Source organism: Botrytis fragariae (assembly GCF_013461495.1).
Source record: "Botrytis fragariae strain BVB16 chromosome Unknown tig00000050, whole genome shotgun sequence".
NCBI classification, from domain to species: domain Eukaryota; kingdom Fungi; phylum Ascomycota; class Leotiomycetes; order Helotiales; family Sclerotiniaceae; genus Botrytis; species Botrytis fragariae.
Window position 1 is genome coordinate 2,572,994 of NW_023500992.1, and position 16,916 is coordinate 2,589,909.

General features: G+C 41.6%; 6 protein-coding genes across 6 annotated transcripts; 5 read left to right on the forward strand and 1 right to left on the reverse strand.

The window, feature by feature from the left end:
- Nucleotides 1-2,769: 2,769 nt before the first annotated feature.
- On the forward strand, nucleotides 2,770-4,104 carry Bfra_004788 (uncharacterized protein; the record flags this gene model as incomplete). The annotated part of the gene is made up of 1 exon (XM_037335182.1): nucleotides 2,770-4,104. The coding sequence occupies one exon, from the start codon at nucleotides 2,770-2,772 to the stop codon at nucleotides 4,102-4,104; it is 1,335 nt and encodes a 444-aa protein (XP_037193716.1).
- Nucleotides 4,105-6,426: 2,322 nt separating this feature from the next.
- Bfra_004789 (putative heterokaryon incompatibility protein) lies at nucleotides 6,427-8,402 on the forward strand (the record flags this gene model as incomplete). The annotated part of the gene is made up of 3 exons (XM_037335183.1): nucleotides 6,427-7,871; nucleotides 7,928-8,054; nucleotides 8,109-8,402. 3 exons carry the CDS (start codon nucleotides 6,427-6,429, stop codon nucleotides 8,400-8,402), a joined length of 1,866 nt encoding a protein of 621 aa, XP_037193717.1.
- Nucleotides 8,403-9,205: 803 nt separating this feature from the next.
- Bfra_004790 (putative nad dependent epimerase dehydratase family protein) lies at nucleotides 9,206-10,072 on the forward strand (the record flags this gene model as incomplete). Its single annotated transcript, XM_037335184.1, has 1 exon — nucleotides 9,206-10,072. One exon carries the CDS (start codon nucleotides 9,206-9,208, stop codon nucleotides 10,070-10,072), a length of 867 nt encoding a protein of 288 aa, XP_037193718.1.
- Nucleotides 10,073-10,950: 878 nt separating this feature from the next.
- Bfra_004791 (uncharacterized protein) lies at nucleotides 10,951-11,619 on the forward strand (the record flags this gene model as incomplete). Its single annotated transcript, XM_037335185.1, has 1 exon — nucleotides 10,951-11,619. One exon carries the CDS (start codon nucleotides 10,951-10,953, stop codon nucleotides 11,617-11,619), a length of 669 nt encoding a protein of 222 aa, XP_037193719.1.
- Nucleotides 11,620-12,835: 1,216 nt separating this feature from the next.
- On the forward strand, nucleotides 12,836-13,882 carry Bfra_004792 (putative beta-lactamase family protein; the record flags this gene model as incomplete). Its single annotated transcript, XM_037335186.1, has 1 exon — nucleotides 12,836-13,882. One exon carries the CDS (start codon nucleotides 12,836-12,838, stop codon nucleotides 13,880-13,882), a length of 1,047 nt encoding a protein of 348 aa, XP_037193720.1.
- A 605-nt stretch (nucleotides 13,883-14,487) lies between these two features.
- Bfra_004793 (putative heterokaryon incompatibility protein) lies at nucleotides 14,488-16,611 on the reverse strand (the record flags this gene model as incomplete). Its single annotated transcript, XM_037335187.1, has 1 exon — nucleotides 14,488-16,611. One exon carries the CDS (start codon nucleotides 16,609-16,611, stop codon nucleotides 14,488-14,490), a length of 2,124 nt encoding a protein of 707 aa, XP_037193721.1.
- Nucleotides 16,612-16,916: the final 305 nt, after the last annotated feature.

Here is a 16,916-nt window from a genome sequence, read left to right on the forward strand (position 1 = left end):
TGAGGTAACCATAGCTAGCACGTCAGTGAGGCAATGAGCACACGTACATGTACTTAACCTTCCGTGTCGGTCAATTCGCAGATTGAGCGATGTTACAATACATGACCTTCCCACTCCATGGATCGGGAATTTTGGAGGGCCATCATGACAGAGGGTCGCATAATGTTGCCTTGGGGTTCTAGCCGAATACTCGTGGCTGAGCTGTTAGGTGGTGCGAAATGACTCCCTTGGATTTGATAGAACGGATGAGCGCATGGGAATAAATAGAACGAAAAGGTACCACGAGGCACTGAGAAAAACTACAGGCATGAAGTACGCATGGCGATAAGGGAAAAAAATGAATGGAAGGGCTAGAAGGGAATAAGGAGAATTTGTTTTTCGTCTGATGTCTCACTTTTCGAGAAAGTTCTTCTTGATGTTCTTTTCCTTTTCAATACTTAATACTGATGTGTATTCTTGTTTTCGATGGTACAACGTACGTGGTTAGCTAAATGCAAATCCATCTATCGAGGAAGTCAGGGAATGATCGATATCAATTTGTGGTCTTGGATGTGTCTATTCTTGTATAAAAGTACTTGGTGTACTCGTTTATTGATGGGATGTAGATTAAGAGGATGCTTCTGTACGAATAATAACTAAATAAATGACGTGCCGCTGGTCTTCCAGCGGCCACTGCCGTGGAGAGACTGACTGCGCGAGATGCGAAATACAATTTATATCTTCAATTTTTGAGCGTAGCGAGCTATAGGGGTTTAAGAGTTTCCCCCTCAATGTTGCACCTTCGCATATTGAACATGATTTGAGCGGCCAAGGATGCCCAAAACGGCAACATGGAACACTTTCTCCATTCCGCCTTCCACTTGATTGGATTGTAGATCCCCGCATGCTTATGATAAATAGACTTCGTGACATCGTAATCTTATATGCACGCAGAACAACTACTCTTCTTAGATATTTTGAGCCAAAAGTCATCCGAGCGGACAATAGCCAGTAGGAAAAGAGAACTTCATATGTCAGCCGGACCGTTCCGACATAACGACCGAGAAATGATATTGTGGCTTTAAACGATGTTATATTCTATATGAGATCGTGACGAGGGATTGGTTGGGGAATGTGAAGGGACTATATGTGATACTCGGGTTTCCGAAGCGGTGAGAAGTTACCAAAAATGATGGACGTGACTACTGATGAGTAGTTGGTAGGCTTGATAGGTAGGGAATGGTAATGGTAATCAGTCGACGATGATGATTTATTTTACCCCTCCTTTTATTTCTATTAAGTTATTCTATTGCTTATTTTGTATTTTCTTTTGTGACATGATGATCAAGCAAGTGAGCAAGCAAGTAAACACCTAGACAAGAGAGATTCCTGACCAACCTTCATTTTTTGATATGAATGCCTTCTTTCTGATGAATTAGAAGTGTATATATATAAATCCATCGAAGCATTTCTCGAGAAGTTTGCTGTCTATATTGTTAAGTGATCACTCCCTCACTCAGCCACCTCATCACTCGAAACATTCATCACCCATTGTTTTATAGAAATATACAGATATATGAACACACTTTATACTTCGTACTTCATACTTCACTTACTTTAGTTGATTCTAGTTCAAACTTTATTATTAGGGATGATTATATGATGAAGTTCCATCTGGTGAACTCATAATTAACCTTTCTTTGAATTGCCTTGACACTTTTAGCGCCCTCCAACCCCCACCAAAACTTGTCGTTCGATCTAACAAAGTTCATTTGGGCATCTGTGGGTTTGTTCGTTCCAGAATCTAAATTTAATTCAATTTCAATTTCAATTTCAATCTCAATTCTATTCTGTTCCATTTTTTTCTTATAAAAGAGGAAATACCACAGAATTCTTTTCACTCCGCCGATTCTTATTATACAACCATCAAGAGTGAAGAATAAAGGATCGAGAATCAAGAATCACTTAATGACCAATCACTGGAAAATCAATTACCAATCGTCAATCAATCAATACCAATACCCCATACCAAAAATCTACTACGAATAACCTCGCTTTCTCGCGTTTGCTCCTTCGATTTCGGTTCCAATTGTACACCTTCCACCCTTCTGTTTTGTGTGAACCAAAGCATCCGAGTACTGGGAGGAGTACATATCAAATATCACATATCGACAAATCGCAGAAGAATAAAGAGTGTGAGAGTGTGAGACGATCCTAAAAAAGAAATCGAAATCCACTTTGTCACCAAGGTCCCACAGAAAGAGACGGCAACACTGGGATTAAGAGGATTAAAAGCAGAAAAAAGTTTAAGACATTTCAAAATACCGAGAATTTGGCAACAAACAGGAAGAGAGAGAAAACGTGTGAGAGGCAAAAAAAATACAGAATCGACAAGGACCTATTGATTCACAAATCCATTGATTTTCTTCTAATACTATGGCTTTAATTGTAAGATAAATTATTCATTCACACCCTCATACTCTCACACCCTCGCATTTTCAATTTCTACAATTGTTTTATGGTCGCAGTCGCAGTCGCAGTCGCATCCGCATCATGTTCACACACCTTTGCGCCTCTATTCTTTCCCAATGCTGCGCCCGTGTTTGCCTTGTGGATGGATGGGCGCACAATACAATTGTTTCCGTGAACGATATGCGACTGGTTCACAATGATAATTAGGATGTTTGGGGGATTTCGATACGGCAATCATGGGACCTTGTACTGACCTTGTGTTCTCTACCATAGTTATGTCTCGCGCATTATTGCGACACTCATGGTCCAACCCCGGTTATGGTAACAGAAGCACTTCCAGTAGGTTGTACTTCCTGTCCAGAAAAAAAAGAACCCACCCCTCGGAGGCCTAGTACAAGTAAATCGTTCAGATCCTCGGAACCTTCTCTAAATACAAATGCGCATACTTCACATGGAACGAATTCCATTGTTTCCGAGCCAGACGTTACGGCAAGTCGGCCAGCTCTTCATGTAAACTCAAGTCCTTCGAATGCGCCAAATACAGCGGGTTCCGCGGGTGAAACACCTCCTCAAAGTCCCAGAGTACCTACTTTGCAAAATACACAAAACACGACAAACCAATTGCGACGCGATTCGAGCTTTCGCAAAACATATCCAAGTGAAAAGCCAGGTCCATGCGAGAATTGCGCTCTTACTTTACCTAAGAAGACCAAGGATGATATGCCCGCAAGCCCTAAACCTTCAGGGACTGGCAAACTCGATAATGGTCCAATACTGCGAACAAGGAAGCCTTATGAGCGAATTGCAGGTCAGAGCACCCCTCCCAAGTCTGCATCCTCAGATTCAGACGATTCGGAATGCGCAATCCAAAAAGAAGAACGGGAAGAGCAGCACCAGGCGCGGAGACTCTCGATCAAAAGATCCGACACATCTCCTCCTACCTATACCACCAGAGAATTCCTTTCGCATAACCACTTCGTTGACTATACATCAACGCATGAACCTCTACAGCCCACTTCTTTCTCCATTATCCGGCAATCTTGTCTTCGTACTCTCTCATGTGAAACCCTTCCACCAACCTCAAATCCCACACCCAATTCCACAACCTCGTCCCCCTTTATCTCCAGTTTCTCCTCTCACCTCACATCTTCCACAACTACCTCATCTGGCGGCCCAATCTTCTTTGGCGATCCAATGGCTGGTTACACCACCGCATATATATTTCGCATTCCTGATCCCTCTGCTCGTGGCCGACGTCGAGTCTATGCTTTAATCGCCCTCTCCACTCAAAAAGAACGCATGGCCATGCGCACTTTTTCCTTCCTCGACGCTGCCTTCCGTGATCTCGCAGATTGGATTGCACGCCTCGCTGATGAAGAACTGGCACGTTCTGAATCAGCACTCCAATCCCCTAGACCTGGCGATGAGAAAAATGGCAATGGGAATGGCAGTGGTCCGTTTGGAGGTGGCGGTACGATAACCACACCTACTTCATCTTTCTTAAGAGGTGGTAATAGAGGACCAGATAGTAGAATGGCTGGTGCGAGTTTGAAAGGAAGAGGCTTGGCTGAGTTGGTGGGATTGCCTGATTTTTTCATCGAGTTGCATAGTAGATTTGTGAGATTGTTGGCGGAGATTGAAAGACCGAGATAAAAGCCGACCTGACTCGTGAACGTTCGATCTAAAGTCCCACATTCGAAAGTTTCGAGATGAGTGGAAGACAACTATTGCCTCCTAACTTTGGCACTCGCAAAGAGAAAAGTTGTGGTTATATGACGTATGGCGAAGCATAGTCATTGGCGTTTGTGATTCTTGGTTCGTATTTTTGCTATATTATTGTGTGAGGTTCATCTAGTGCAGATTGGGCCATAAGATTGTTTGGAGTCCTGAGTAGTTTCCTTTGTCTTTTCTTGGGTTGTTTTAATCCTTATTCTCGTGTGGTGGGATAATGAGTCGGTATGTTGAGGATGTGCATTATATGAGTTGATAGATCTGGCAACGTTTCAGCGGTTTTGCACATGATATCGCTGAGGAATGTCAAAAATTTGAAAAAGATCTATGGACATAGGCGGAGCTGATGAGCTAGGGGCTGGAAGAGGATATTTTAGGATGTACCGGTGTATGAAAAATGAGGAGTAAGAGGGTAATTTTGTCGTTATATGTATTCGAGGTTGATTTTGATTTTCAGAGGCGCACTTTCAGACAAGCGAAAGATATTGATACCATGTGTCGTGGTGGGTTGAGAAAATGTTGAAGCTGTATAATTTTTTTGCATTGGTGTATATTTATTGAAGTAATGGAAAGTTGTCTGACTTCCAGCGAGTGCGATTTGTCCAGAGAGCATAGAATTTGAGGAACCTGAAGAGATGATGGAGGGGAAATGGGGTTTGTGAAGAGCTTGAGTTATGTAGTTTAGTAGGTAGTTTAGTAGGTAGTAGTTAGCTGATAATGTATGAAGTATAACATATAGAGCAAATGGCATTTGGTGAGCACTCTTTCTTTTGGTATTATTGAAAAGATCTTTGGAGAAACAAGATTTATGGTGTTGGGACTAAGTGAAAAGTTGATTGAGGACTCGGCGATATCGGCAAATTTAGAATTCAGAGTTGGGGACGATGGGTGTGTCATTGGTGGCACAGAACTCCCCCAAAAATCAATTTTATTCTCTCTCTTCTCTCTTCAGTTTTCTTCATATTTTGCTATCCATCAATATTCAGGGTTTTCATCTGATACTGCCAACAGCACCTGAAACAGGATATAAATACGTAATTTCAATTTGCTGCAGGAATTTGAAAAGTTGAGATGGAAGGAGGTTCTTCCACACATGCATTACTACTTGCGTTTGTAAAGGTTATCTACATCTTGATAATCAGGTATGTCTGGGTGAAGTTCCAGATCTTGCTTGTACGAGTGTGGCAAGAATATCTTGATAGAGATTTTACTTTGTGCGGTTTGCCGTTTGAATGTGGGATGAGAGGATGAGAAGATCAGGACCTGAGATGAAACGCTAAGGCTAGTGCTCCATCTGTACATATTCTGCCGCTGAGACTCAGAATTGGATATGAATAGCTCTTTTCCAGTGAAAGTTCACATTGAGGTGACATTGTTGTGCATTTTTTCTAATGATCTTTCGGAATATCTGATGGTATTTTTGAATATTTATGTTGAGCAAGTACCTAGAGGAAGAGGGAAGAGGGGGGTATGGCATGGTATCTGTGGGTTCAGATGGATGTACTGAAGATTATTGGGGGGGGGGGGGGGGGGGGGGGGGGTTGAATACAATGGTTAGTGTTCGGAGGAATGATACTCAAAGAATTGGACATATCTGTGGCAGGGTGAAGAACAGACGATCTCAATTTCCATGAGAAAGTACAGACACATTATACTAGTAGTGAAGTGAACTGAAATCATTGCCTGAGAATGATGAACGGCTTCTTGCATCTCGATGACCATTCTGTCAGGCTTCTGCACTTTTACAAGAGGTGCATGGTGGCAAGTCTTGTGAGAAAGACAGGTTAACAGAGTGACAGTTCAAACTCAACGATCACGTTTCTAGTTCATCGAAGAGTCAATTTTTGTTGATGAATGGGCTATAATCGTAGGTTATAGATCATATCAGTGTCACAGAAGGTTAATTTAATCAAGCCACGTCAAGACAACAGAGTCGAAAATTATGCAAGTCGTTGAAGAGCAAATCTAGTTTGGCATTGCAATTTTCATCGAAAGTCAAGACTCCTCGCAAGCGTATTTTTACCTACTTACAGATGGTCCAGATCAAAAGATCATGATGAGTCTCAATTGCCTGATTTTAAATGACTAGTTTTTTGCAGATATGTTCGATGCTTTTGGTTTCTTTTCCTCTCGGAATAAACCCAGTGTCATAAAAGTTACTCCAAAGATTTTTCGGCTTGTGCATCAATCCGCCAAAGAAAGAAATCGACCTTGCCTCAAGCCCCCCGAGAGGTCTTGAAAAACATGGACTTCATAGGATTTCCAAAACGCAATTATGTAACTGACAGACCATTTATCTACACGGTCCTCCCGTCACCCACGTCCATTCGACTTCTTGAGATAAAATCAAAGCTATGGTGTCGTACTCAATACTCTTTGCATGTAGTGGAACTTATCGAAGCTCCAACATTTGATGTTGTATCTCATTCGCGGCGAGATCTGGTTCCACGAAATCATATTGTACTATGTGATAACAAAATATTGAGAATCTGTGGGGATGCAGAGAATTCCATCAAAACCGGAAGGAAAGTTGCTTCGAAATCTTCCGGGAAGATGAAGACACGATATATTTGGATCGATTCGGTGTGCATTAACTCAGAGGATGCCATGGACCGAACTGCCCAAATTTTAATGGTGCCGAAAACCCTCAAAGAGGCTCGGAACGTCATTATTGGACTTGGGAAGAAGATCCATTTTACTTCTGATGCATTTAAAGCCCTAAAAACACTATCTTTGGTGCCTCATGATGAGTGGTCAAATCTAGTGAGTTTAGATTGGGATTGTCAAGAACAATATTTTCAAAGTCTCAACATTGTACCTTTGCAATTACAATCATGGCTCAGTCTCATAGCTTTCTTTAATAGACCTTGGTTCTCGGGTATCTGGGCTGTACAAGAAGTTACAACAGGAAATGATGTGGTTGTTGCTTGCGGCAAAGAAATCATTCCTTGGGAAACAATTTCGAAGGCATTGTCGTTCTTAACCCATACTGAATGGTATAAGGAACTTCACACCAATCGTTTGATCAAGTTTCCCGGAAATTCTCTGAAGGGTAGACGACACAAAAAGCATCAAATGCTATTTAATTCAGAGACAGGCTTCAAGATGGCAGTCATACAACTTGAATCCACTCGAGCAGGGAGTGAATCTACCCAGCTTCTCCCTTTATTTCGATATCTTTTTCGCGCGCATCAATATTGTGAGGCTCCCGATAAACGAGACATTATTTATGCGCTACTTGGTTTATCGAGAGAGGACAGTCTACCATTCACAAAGTTCCCAGATGCCCTTTCAATTAATTACCAGATGGCGGCACGAGATGTTTACACAAATGTGGCCAGAGTCTTGCTCCAATGCCATGGCTTAGGAATATCGTCTGATGCTCAGGATTCGATAGCATCTGTTCCCAATCTACCGACTTGGGTTCCAGATTATAGTGTCCCGCGAGGGCCCTTATCTTTATCAATGCGCGGCGACTGTAATTGGAGCGCCTGTGGTGATTTGAAGTGGAAACAAAAATTCTTGGAAACTGAGCCTAACTCCTTGATATTGCAAGGTATGCTGCTTGACACAATCTGTGAAAAGGTCAAAGAACAAAATAAGTCTTTACATTCGATGGAATTCTTAAATGGAATATATGAGGTCACAGCTCATCTCGACCCTATATACCCACTTGCGATGGGTGGCAAGTAAGTTTCTCGAATTTTTCTGAATTTTTCAACGAGACTTCTAACTTCCGAATCAGCAGATTTCAATCTCCACATGAAGTCGTATGGCGCACTATTCTAGCAGATACATATCAAAATGAACATCCAGCACCACAACAATGCGAGGAACTCGTAGCAAACTATCAGGAATGGGTCCGCAACGGTGTACGCAACAAATCTCAGGCAACATATTCCATGCAATGACTCAGTATTACCGAGAAGCAACCACGCAATTACGGCAAAGAGGAAATCTCATGTCTCGAGGAAGAAATAGAAGCTGCAAATGATGCCCGGACTTTATTTCGAACTCTCAAAGGTTATCTTGGCATCGGAGCACAATCTTTATGTCCGTCTGACGAAGTTTGGGTTTTAGCGGGTGCTTCAGTTCCTTTAATTGTTCGACGAGGTGAAGATGGATTCTATGAACTGGTTGGAGAGGCATATCTACATGGAGTTATGCATGGAGAAGCTTTGGAATGGGGACTTAAAATCAGGAATGTGTTGTTGGAATAGAGATCAGGAACGTAAATCTAAATAGGGGATGTTTTTTCCAGACTGGAGTTTTGTGAGCTCTCAAAATCTCCGAGACCAAAAAGTTGGAGGCAGTGGCTTTGCAAAAAATAAATATCTTTCAATTTCTTTCAAGTTTACATCGGAAAGTCTCTCCAGATGTATCCTGATAGAACAATTGAATAATCAACATTTGGGCCATTTGTACGTACTTAAAATATGATCGGATTTCAGTGCGAAGTGGAGAAGATTGCGGAAATGTGATCCGATCGGCGTTAATCGGAACTAAATTATTTTGCGGCTGGATTAGTCGGATACCTCTATGCAAGGATACCTCCCGTTATCGTTGAAAGGTAATTTAGAACAGAATGCCTATGGAGAGATTTTGCTATACTCAGAAATAGTGAAAAAATGGGCGTGGGGATTATTTGCTTATTTGATTTTCCTATGTCTAGCTTACGACGCCGCGAGTTTGATTTCGGTTAAAGCATCTTTTAGATCGCTAAGCAAGTGCGACATTGATAATTACCTCCCCGAAGTTCCTTCACCATTGAAACTCCGAAAAAATCTGTTGTTCCGTACCGAACGAAGGTTCTTATCCAATCGTACAAGAACGATGGTGTAGAACTAATTTTCATGCAAACTTTGATTTGTCATGTTACTAATATTGTAGCATGTCGGAGTAACAATCGTTCCCAACAACTTTATAAGTTTAAAGACAGTCTCATCCATCGCCATACACCATAACTTATTGTTCCATCCTCAACATAACACGGCAGCTGCATCCTACATTTTAACACATCATCATGTCCCTCCAAAAGCAAGTCTTCCTCATTGGTCCTGGATATATTGGCGGCGAGATACTGGATCTTTTACTCGGGGAAAGCTGTTATGAGATTACGGTACTCGTTCGCAGACAAGCTGCTGCCGAGGAACTCGAAAAACTTGGCGTCAAGACGGTCAGAGGGTCTCTCAGCGACTCGGAGATAATTGCAAGGCAAGCTTGCTTAAGTGATATCACTATTCATACTGCGACTGCGGACGATATTGTCTCAGTAGGAGCCGTCATCGAAGGCATTACTCAACGTGTGCAAAGTGGCCAAGCCGCGATTTATATCCACACAAGCGGAGCGAGTTTGCTTGGGGATGATTCGAAAGGCTCGTTTCCAACCGAAGTTTTTTACGAGGATGATAAACCGGAACATATTGATGCAATATCTGACGAGGCACCACATCGAAAGATTGATCTGGCCATTGTAAACGCCAATAAGAGTCTCGGCTCAAAAGCGAAACTAGCAATCATGATCCCTCCCCTCATTTACGGAATTAACTCTCGGGAAAAGCGATTATCGATTCAGTTACCTACTCTGGCTCGATTTGCGATAAAGCATGGCTATGCCGGACATATTGGAAAAGGCTTATCAAAGTGGTCACAAATACATGTTCGCGATTTAGCAAGAGGTTATGTTACACTATTACACTCGCTCGAGACCAGTGATTTGGGTACTAAGAACCCTTACTATTTTTGCAATAATGGAGAAGACCTATCATGGGGGAATGTGCTTCTGAGATTGGCAAGATCTTGTACGAAGAGGGGAGAATCAATAGTCCTGAGACCAAAACTATACCTTTGGAATCGTACAACGACCTATTTGGGCCCTATTCATCTGTAGTGGTTGGCTCTAATTCCTTAAATCGAGCTAATCGATTGAGGAAGCTTGGATGGGAGCCAAGAGAGCAAAAAACTCTCGTATCTTTGCGTGATGAGCTGATGATGATATTGCAGGAAGAAGAACCTTTTTCGGGATACTCTGCACCTGTAGCTTCTGGATCAAATCGAGATTGATGAGCCCCGTGGGCTCAAAGATTTGTTTTCAAGTATAGGAATAGAATAACAAGAAGCACGCAAGCCATGCACTTCTAGAAATCACAAAACAATGAGTACTGGACTGATCGTCATGCGACCTGTAGAATTTGTGCTATTTGTCAATCTGCAAAATAAATTACTACGCACAGTACTTCCATCCGTGCTCGGAATAAGCGAAAGATCCCATTCGGTAATTTGTTGCAGCAAGAGACCTAGGAACACCAGGAGATGCGCGCTCCTTTTCTAGTATACCCTTACGCTCCTGGGATAACTCTGAGTCTAGTGAAAAGCTGCAGTTATCAAGTGGGTTTCAACCTATCTCCTAAGTTTTGGCGTCAAACATCACTGTAATCTTCAACACAAAGGGACGTTGGAGTTAGATGGTGCGCTCCACATTAAATCCGATGTCGTATTTCGACTTTCGAGTAGCATGATATCTTTCGCTGATTCTAATCAAGATTTGGCAAGTCCCAATAAATTTGAGGGACTGTAATGTGAATATTCTTAGTCAGATTTTGCTTGTGATAGGTGTGCCCCCCCCCGCTATCTTCTTGGCGAACCAACAGGATCTCACTTACTCTTTGCTCTTTTATATATTGCGAAGTTCCAACTACCTCGTAAATTTGTATTACAAAACTTAGCAAAGCCAACATTCAAGCAAATTTCAAGCATCAAGCATTAAAAATGTCCGCAGAACATAACCTTGGTTTTCAACTTTCTAATGGCACTCGAATCGTCCATGGGGAAGGTTCGATAACCAAGACTGCCTTTCCAGCCGAGACGAATATTCCTGGACAGCTTCAAATTTTCAATCTCGGCCACAGTAAAGATATCAATATGCCTACAATGAACGGAACTTTTGGGTGTCTACCTTTCGATATAAACACTCGGATGCCGAGACACGTTCATATGACGATGGCTACAGACGCAAAAAGTCGACGATACGTTGTCGAGAACATCCTCGTGCTGAATGGAGTCGCAATCGTTGAGCTTGGTGGCGAGATTTATGTTATACCGCCAAAGACTCTAGTTAGTATTGGGAGTGGCGTGCCACACACTTGGACCGCCTGCCCGCCTGGCTTGGATCTGCAAAAACTTGGTTTATCGCCCGACGAGCAAATCGTGTCAGATGGCCAATTCCTGGCGGTTTTCCAATACGAGGAACCCACAATCTTCCTTCCAACCAAACAAACTCGAAGGTTAATGGACGAAAAGGATTATGAGGGTTGTGATGATCTTCACAGTATAAGGATTCCGAAATATGAGATTGATGATTTAATCATGAATGCATGGTTTGTCTGGGGGAAACGTGCTCGGAAAGCAAACGATATAAGATCTTTAGAATTTGAATAATGCTTCGCGTTTACTTGAAGCACTAAAGTCTTGTAGCAAATTATGAACTTGGATGTATCTTAATGATTTGATCTTAAATATATACTCATCGGGATTGACTGAATGATACTTATTTGCGATTAAACAGAGCGCAGTGAAACTGAACAGCAGAGTAGCAGTTCATCATGCGTACACTGGTAGGTGTCCTATAAAATAAGTTTTTAAAGGTATTTTTCTGTACCTCAAGCACTTCAGACCTCAAAAGGAAGTGAAGGTCAACAGCGTTTCAAATCTTCCATCCTATTCTATCCTTGAACTAAGAATAGTTAGGATGGTTTCGATTTGAAGGATAGGTAGGATGAGGATATAATATTTTTACTGAGAGAGTAGGAGTTTTGAAGCTTAGGATAGAATGGGATGGATAACGATGATTGAAAGATAGCTACAATGTTTAATTGAAATATAAAGTTATAGTTGTTTTTATTTATAATGTGGATGAAGAAGTAAAAGTTCTTTTCTTTCAAAATATTGATTGATATTTACATATAGTAATATTATTTATATCTCAAATAACATCATTTCAAATTCTTTTGTCAGGATTAACTTAGACAGAATTTTTTGAAAGAATAGCAAGGGAGAGGGGTTCTAAGAAATTGTTAGGATATAGGGCCTCTATTCTAGGTCTAAAATAGAATGGGAGAGGAGGATGGGAGTCTGAAACGCTGGCTTAGGTCAAGAATATGTTATGGTATCAAACAGTACTTTTCCAGATTCAATAAAACATATGAAAGAACACCAATGAGGTGGATCCCCAAAACTAGCTTATGATTAATATATGGAAAAACGAGGGAGCCGATACGACTAGGTCTATTAGAAATCAAGATTTTAAAATGAAGTGTAGAGGAGTTGATAACTCACTTCTGATTTCCAAGCAATCCCGTTCCGAAGCCCAAGCGCCAAGAATTTAACTCCCCGAGCATCCATCCATTACCATCTCACGTTCAAATAATCGAAATGATCGCTCGGCATCCGTTACATTTAACGGTGGGATGAGACTGGTACCAAGAGCGCAAGGATTCTGCGTATCATTATAAATTTATTCATTCAGTTTCAATTCATTCCAATGTCTAGATATACTCGAATAATTTAATCGGATCTTATATTCCGTCGAGTGTGAGCCAGGAAAATATTTGAGTTGAGCATAATTTTCACCATACTAGTAATTTATTTATCGATCATGGACAAGGGAATACACGGATATGCCGACCCAAGGTTCACGGAGCTGTTGGAAGTATTTCAGAACCATCTTAATACAGGAGAAGAGTTGGGGGCTTCTATTGTTGTCAACATTGACGGAAAAAACGTGGTCGATGTTTGGGGAGGCTTCCGAACGCAGGACAAGACCGAGAATTGGGAGCACGATACCGTTGTTAACGTCTTCTCCACAACAAAGACTATTTGTGCCCTTGCTTTACTCATCCTAGTTGATCGTGGACTTCTCAACATAAACGATAAAGTGCAGAAATACTGGGCTGAATTTGCTAGCGATGGAAAGTCATGCATCGAGATTAGACACATCTTGTCACATACGTCTGGACTGTCAGGCTGGGACTCGCAGATGAATATGAGTGACCTGTTCGATTTTGATCTGAGTGCTACAAAGCTCGCAGAACAAGAACCATGGTGGACACCAGGATCAGCATCTGGCTATCATTCGTGGACCTACGGCTTTCTCATCGGCCAATTGGTTCGCAAAATTACAGGTAAAACCTTGAAAGACTTCGTTGCTCAGGAAATAGCCGATCCATTAGGTGTAGATTTTGAGATTGGAGCGTCGGACAAAAACTGGCACCGGATATCTTCCCTAGTATTTCCGGCTTCAAAGGCAATCTTTCAAAAGACCGATACAACCTCAATATCAGCAAAGTCATTCGGTAACCCACCTTTGGATCCATCTGTTGTCGACAGTCCCGAGTGGAGAGAAGCTGAAATTGGCTCGTCTAATGGCTATGGCAATGCACTCTCCATTGCCACTATGCTGAGTTGTATCTCACTTGGGGGTAAAGCAAACGGAGTAAGTCTTCTATCAAATGAGACAATTAATCTCATATTCCAAGAACAGTCGAAAGGAATTGACTTGGTCACTGGGCAAAACATTCGCTTCGGTATCGGATTTGGGCTCTCTGGGAACGACACGGACCTGAAGTGGTTACCGGAAGGGCGTGTGTGTACGTGGGGGGATATGGTGGCTCAATTGCTATCATGGATCTTGATCGACGCTTGACAATATCATACACTATGAACAAATTAGCTGATGTTGGCTTGGGGTCGCATCGTACGAAAGCATATGTGGGCGCTATATACAATGCAATTGGTGTTTGATGATGTGTTTTATGTAGTAGCATGTAAGATCAAGTGAAGTTAGATTGAGGATGGTTTTGAACCTCAGGTTGCGATTGTGGTATTTGATCGATAGCTGAATGCACTAGAAGTCTGAGGAGTGGCACTTGCAATTTTATTCAATTTCACCGAGTATCGTTCATGATGTTTTGAGCAAAGTGAGCATTCTTTTTAAGTTGATTCATTTCCTTTCATCGACTGAGGTTTAGTAAATCAGAATGTGCTTCCGCTCATCCGCACACTCCACAGTGGTTTTGAGATATCTACCTGACAAAACCGGTTCCAAGTTATTGCTGATCAGAGGCACGAAACGATTAAAATTTATGTGGGTAGAATGTAATGACTTTATCAATCCCTCCTAACAAATATCTGACTGTTTCATCTCCATATGATCCTAGTCAGAAATCTTGGACATTGATCTAACGAGATTATGCACGGAACTGTATTGCCTTGAGCTGTCCCTCTGCACTCAACGCATTTGATTCTCCCTTATTCCAAAAAGAAACTCTTCAATCTCTCTCCCGAAAATTTCAAAGCCTCACCATTCATAAGACCATGCACGTAAGCCTCTCCAATCAATTCTCGATTTTCACCATTACTTCCTTTCACTGGTCTTAAAGCCATCGGTACCTTTGACCCAGCTATAACCCAAATTTCGTCTTCATTGTCAATATTCAGTGTTTGTGCAGCAATACCCCAATATCCCTTTTCAGTCCTAAACATTCTTCTTCCCGCATACGCAATCCTAAAAGACTCGTAAAAATCCCCATAATCTTTGTCAAGCTTCGCCTTTTCTGGATCAGTTAAATCTTCATTGGCTGCTATCTCAATGAGTTCTTCAAGATCCTCCCAGGTAGGAATCAGAGATCCGTTTAGTCTATGTTTAGACAAGTCGTTGATCAGTTGTCTGTTTTTTTCGTATGCTTTTTGTAATTTGGGTAGATCGGGGGTCTGCTTTGAAAGTGCGTAGTTGTATGCAATGCTCAACTCAGAGACACGCACTGTGATAAAATATCGGAAAGCGTTTCGTGCGTTCTCTTTTGCCGGTAACTTTTGGAATGTGTCTTTGATGAGGGTTCGCCAGAATCCTTCGAAATATGTCTCCGTGTCATCGTCAATATGAGGATATTTTTGACTTGGATAATTTGCCAAGAGTTCCAGCACCGTGTCAAATCCGAAATTGTTGCCCATGATTTCTGCTTGATTGGCTGCGGACTCTGAGATGATATCAATTCTATAACCTGTAATCGGGAGAAGATGTCGTGATTCTAACGGTGATAGAATTGGCACTTCAAATGGGATACCTCGAGCTGCATTCCATCTCTCACTTCCCGGTTGTGGTCTAGGATTTCCAGCCAAAGGTTGAGGATTAGATGACGAGTTAAAATCGGGTACCCAAGAAGGGAGATTTCCAACCGCCCGCACCGAGTTGGGATTTTGAGTCGCCAAGCTGTAATCTTCCACTAAAGAAAGAATATTCAAATCTTTGGTTTCAAAAATCACTTCAAGTGCTGCTCTCGTATACACACTTGCTACCGTTGGATCTCGTTGATAATCGGGCGTCATGTCCAGTGGGATCGTTTTCCCTCCTTTTTCCCAAATGCCTCTGATTGCATAGATCTTATCTTTTGGATTTGTCGCATCAAAAAATCTTGAATAATACAACAACTTTTCCAAATTCAAGACTTTCCCCATTTCTTCCGATCCAAGTGTAGCCATATCCCTCATACTTTGGAAGATTGACTGGTTGTTCAAAGTATTGTTCACGTAAACAGTCCCTTCAATATTGTCCACAGTTTCAACCAATAGCTCCATCAGTAATGTTCCCAATCCTGTTTCTCTTAATACTTTCGCACAAGCTGTTATATTTTCCCATCCAATAACATCACTCCCACAAACCACAACAACACTTCTTGGCAGAAATGCTTCTTGAACAACCCATATGCGACTAAACCAAGTACGTTGTAAAAATGCTGCATATTCTAACCATTTCCAAGTTTCAACTTCTTCGATACCCAATTTTGGATATATGTCCCAATCCTCAAGATCATTAATACGTAAGCCAATATAATTTTCCGGAGGTATTTTCGAGAGAAGATTTATGACTTCAATAGCATACGGGGAATGAAAATCTGAAACTCCAAGCCAGATGATTACTTGCGAACATTTTGTGTAGATTTCTCCCATCATTCCAACTTGTATATTTCGCTCCTCGATGCTGTCTTGATTAATACATATGCCATCTATCCACATGAATCTCTCTCTCTTAAAATTTCCAACTTTCCCACTCCTGCTGCTATCTTCATTATTGTCTTTACTGAATTCCTTCAATGCTAATAACAAGCTTTCCGTAATTAACAAGTTCTGACCATTGCAGAGGATAGAATGTTCGCGTTTATCATTGCTACGATGAATTTCCTCTTCCAGACTGAGAGCATGGTATAGTGGGTCGGACCAAGTATATGAGAGACAATCGTATGCGGGTGCGTTCTCGAGATTTACTTCATGTAGTGTTACTCTAACTGGTTCATCAGAACCAGAATCCAGACTTAAAAGACGGATGAAAGGGGAAGGGAGAACAGAAGGGTAGATTTTGCCGTCAGTAGATGCCATTGCTTATTGAGGTGATTGTGAGAAAAAGAGGTTGGTATGTGGAATGGACAGAGGATGTAGTCAGAGGGATAAATTGGGACATCCTTTATATTAAGAAAGATTGGTGACATAAGATATATAGGATATGATGCGCTAAGCGGTCTAAAAGCTGAAGGATGCATCCAAAATGGGGGCGGTTGCTGACATGCAGAAAAATGGGATATTGTCAGCCCTGTGCCTCACAGCCAAGAAATGAAATTCTATAATTAACCTTTGGGTCGAAAAATGACTGACTTCATACTAATGATGTCTGACAAAATCTGCTT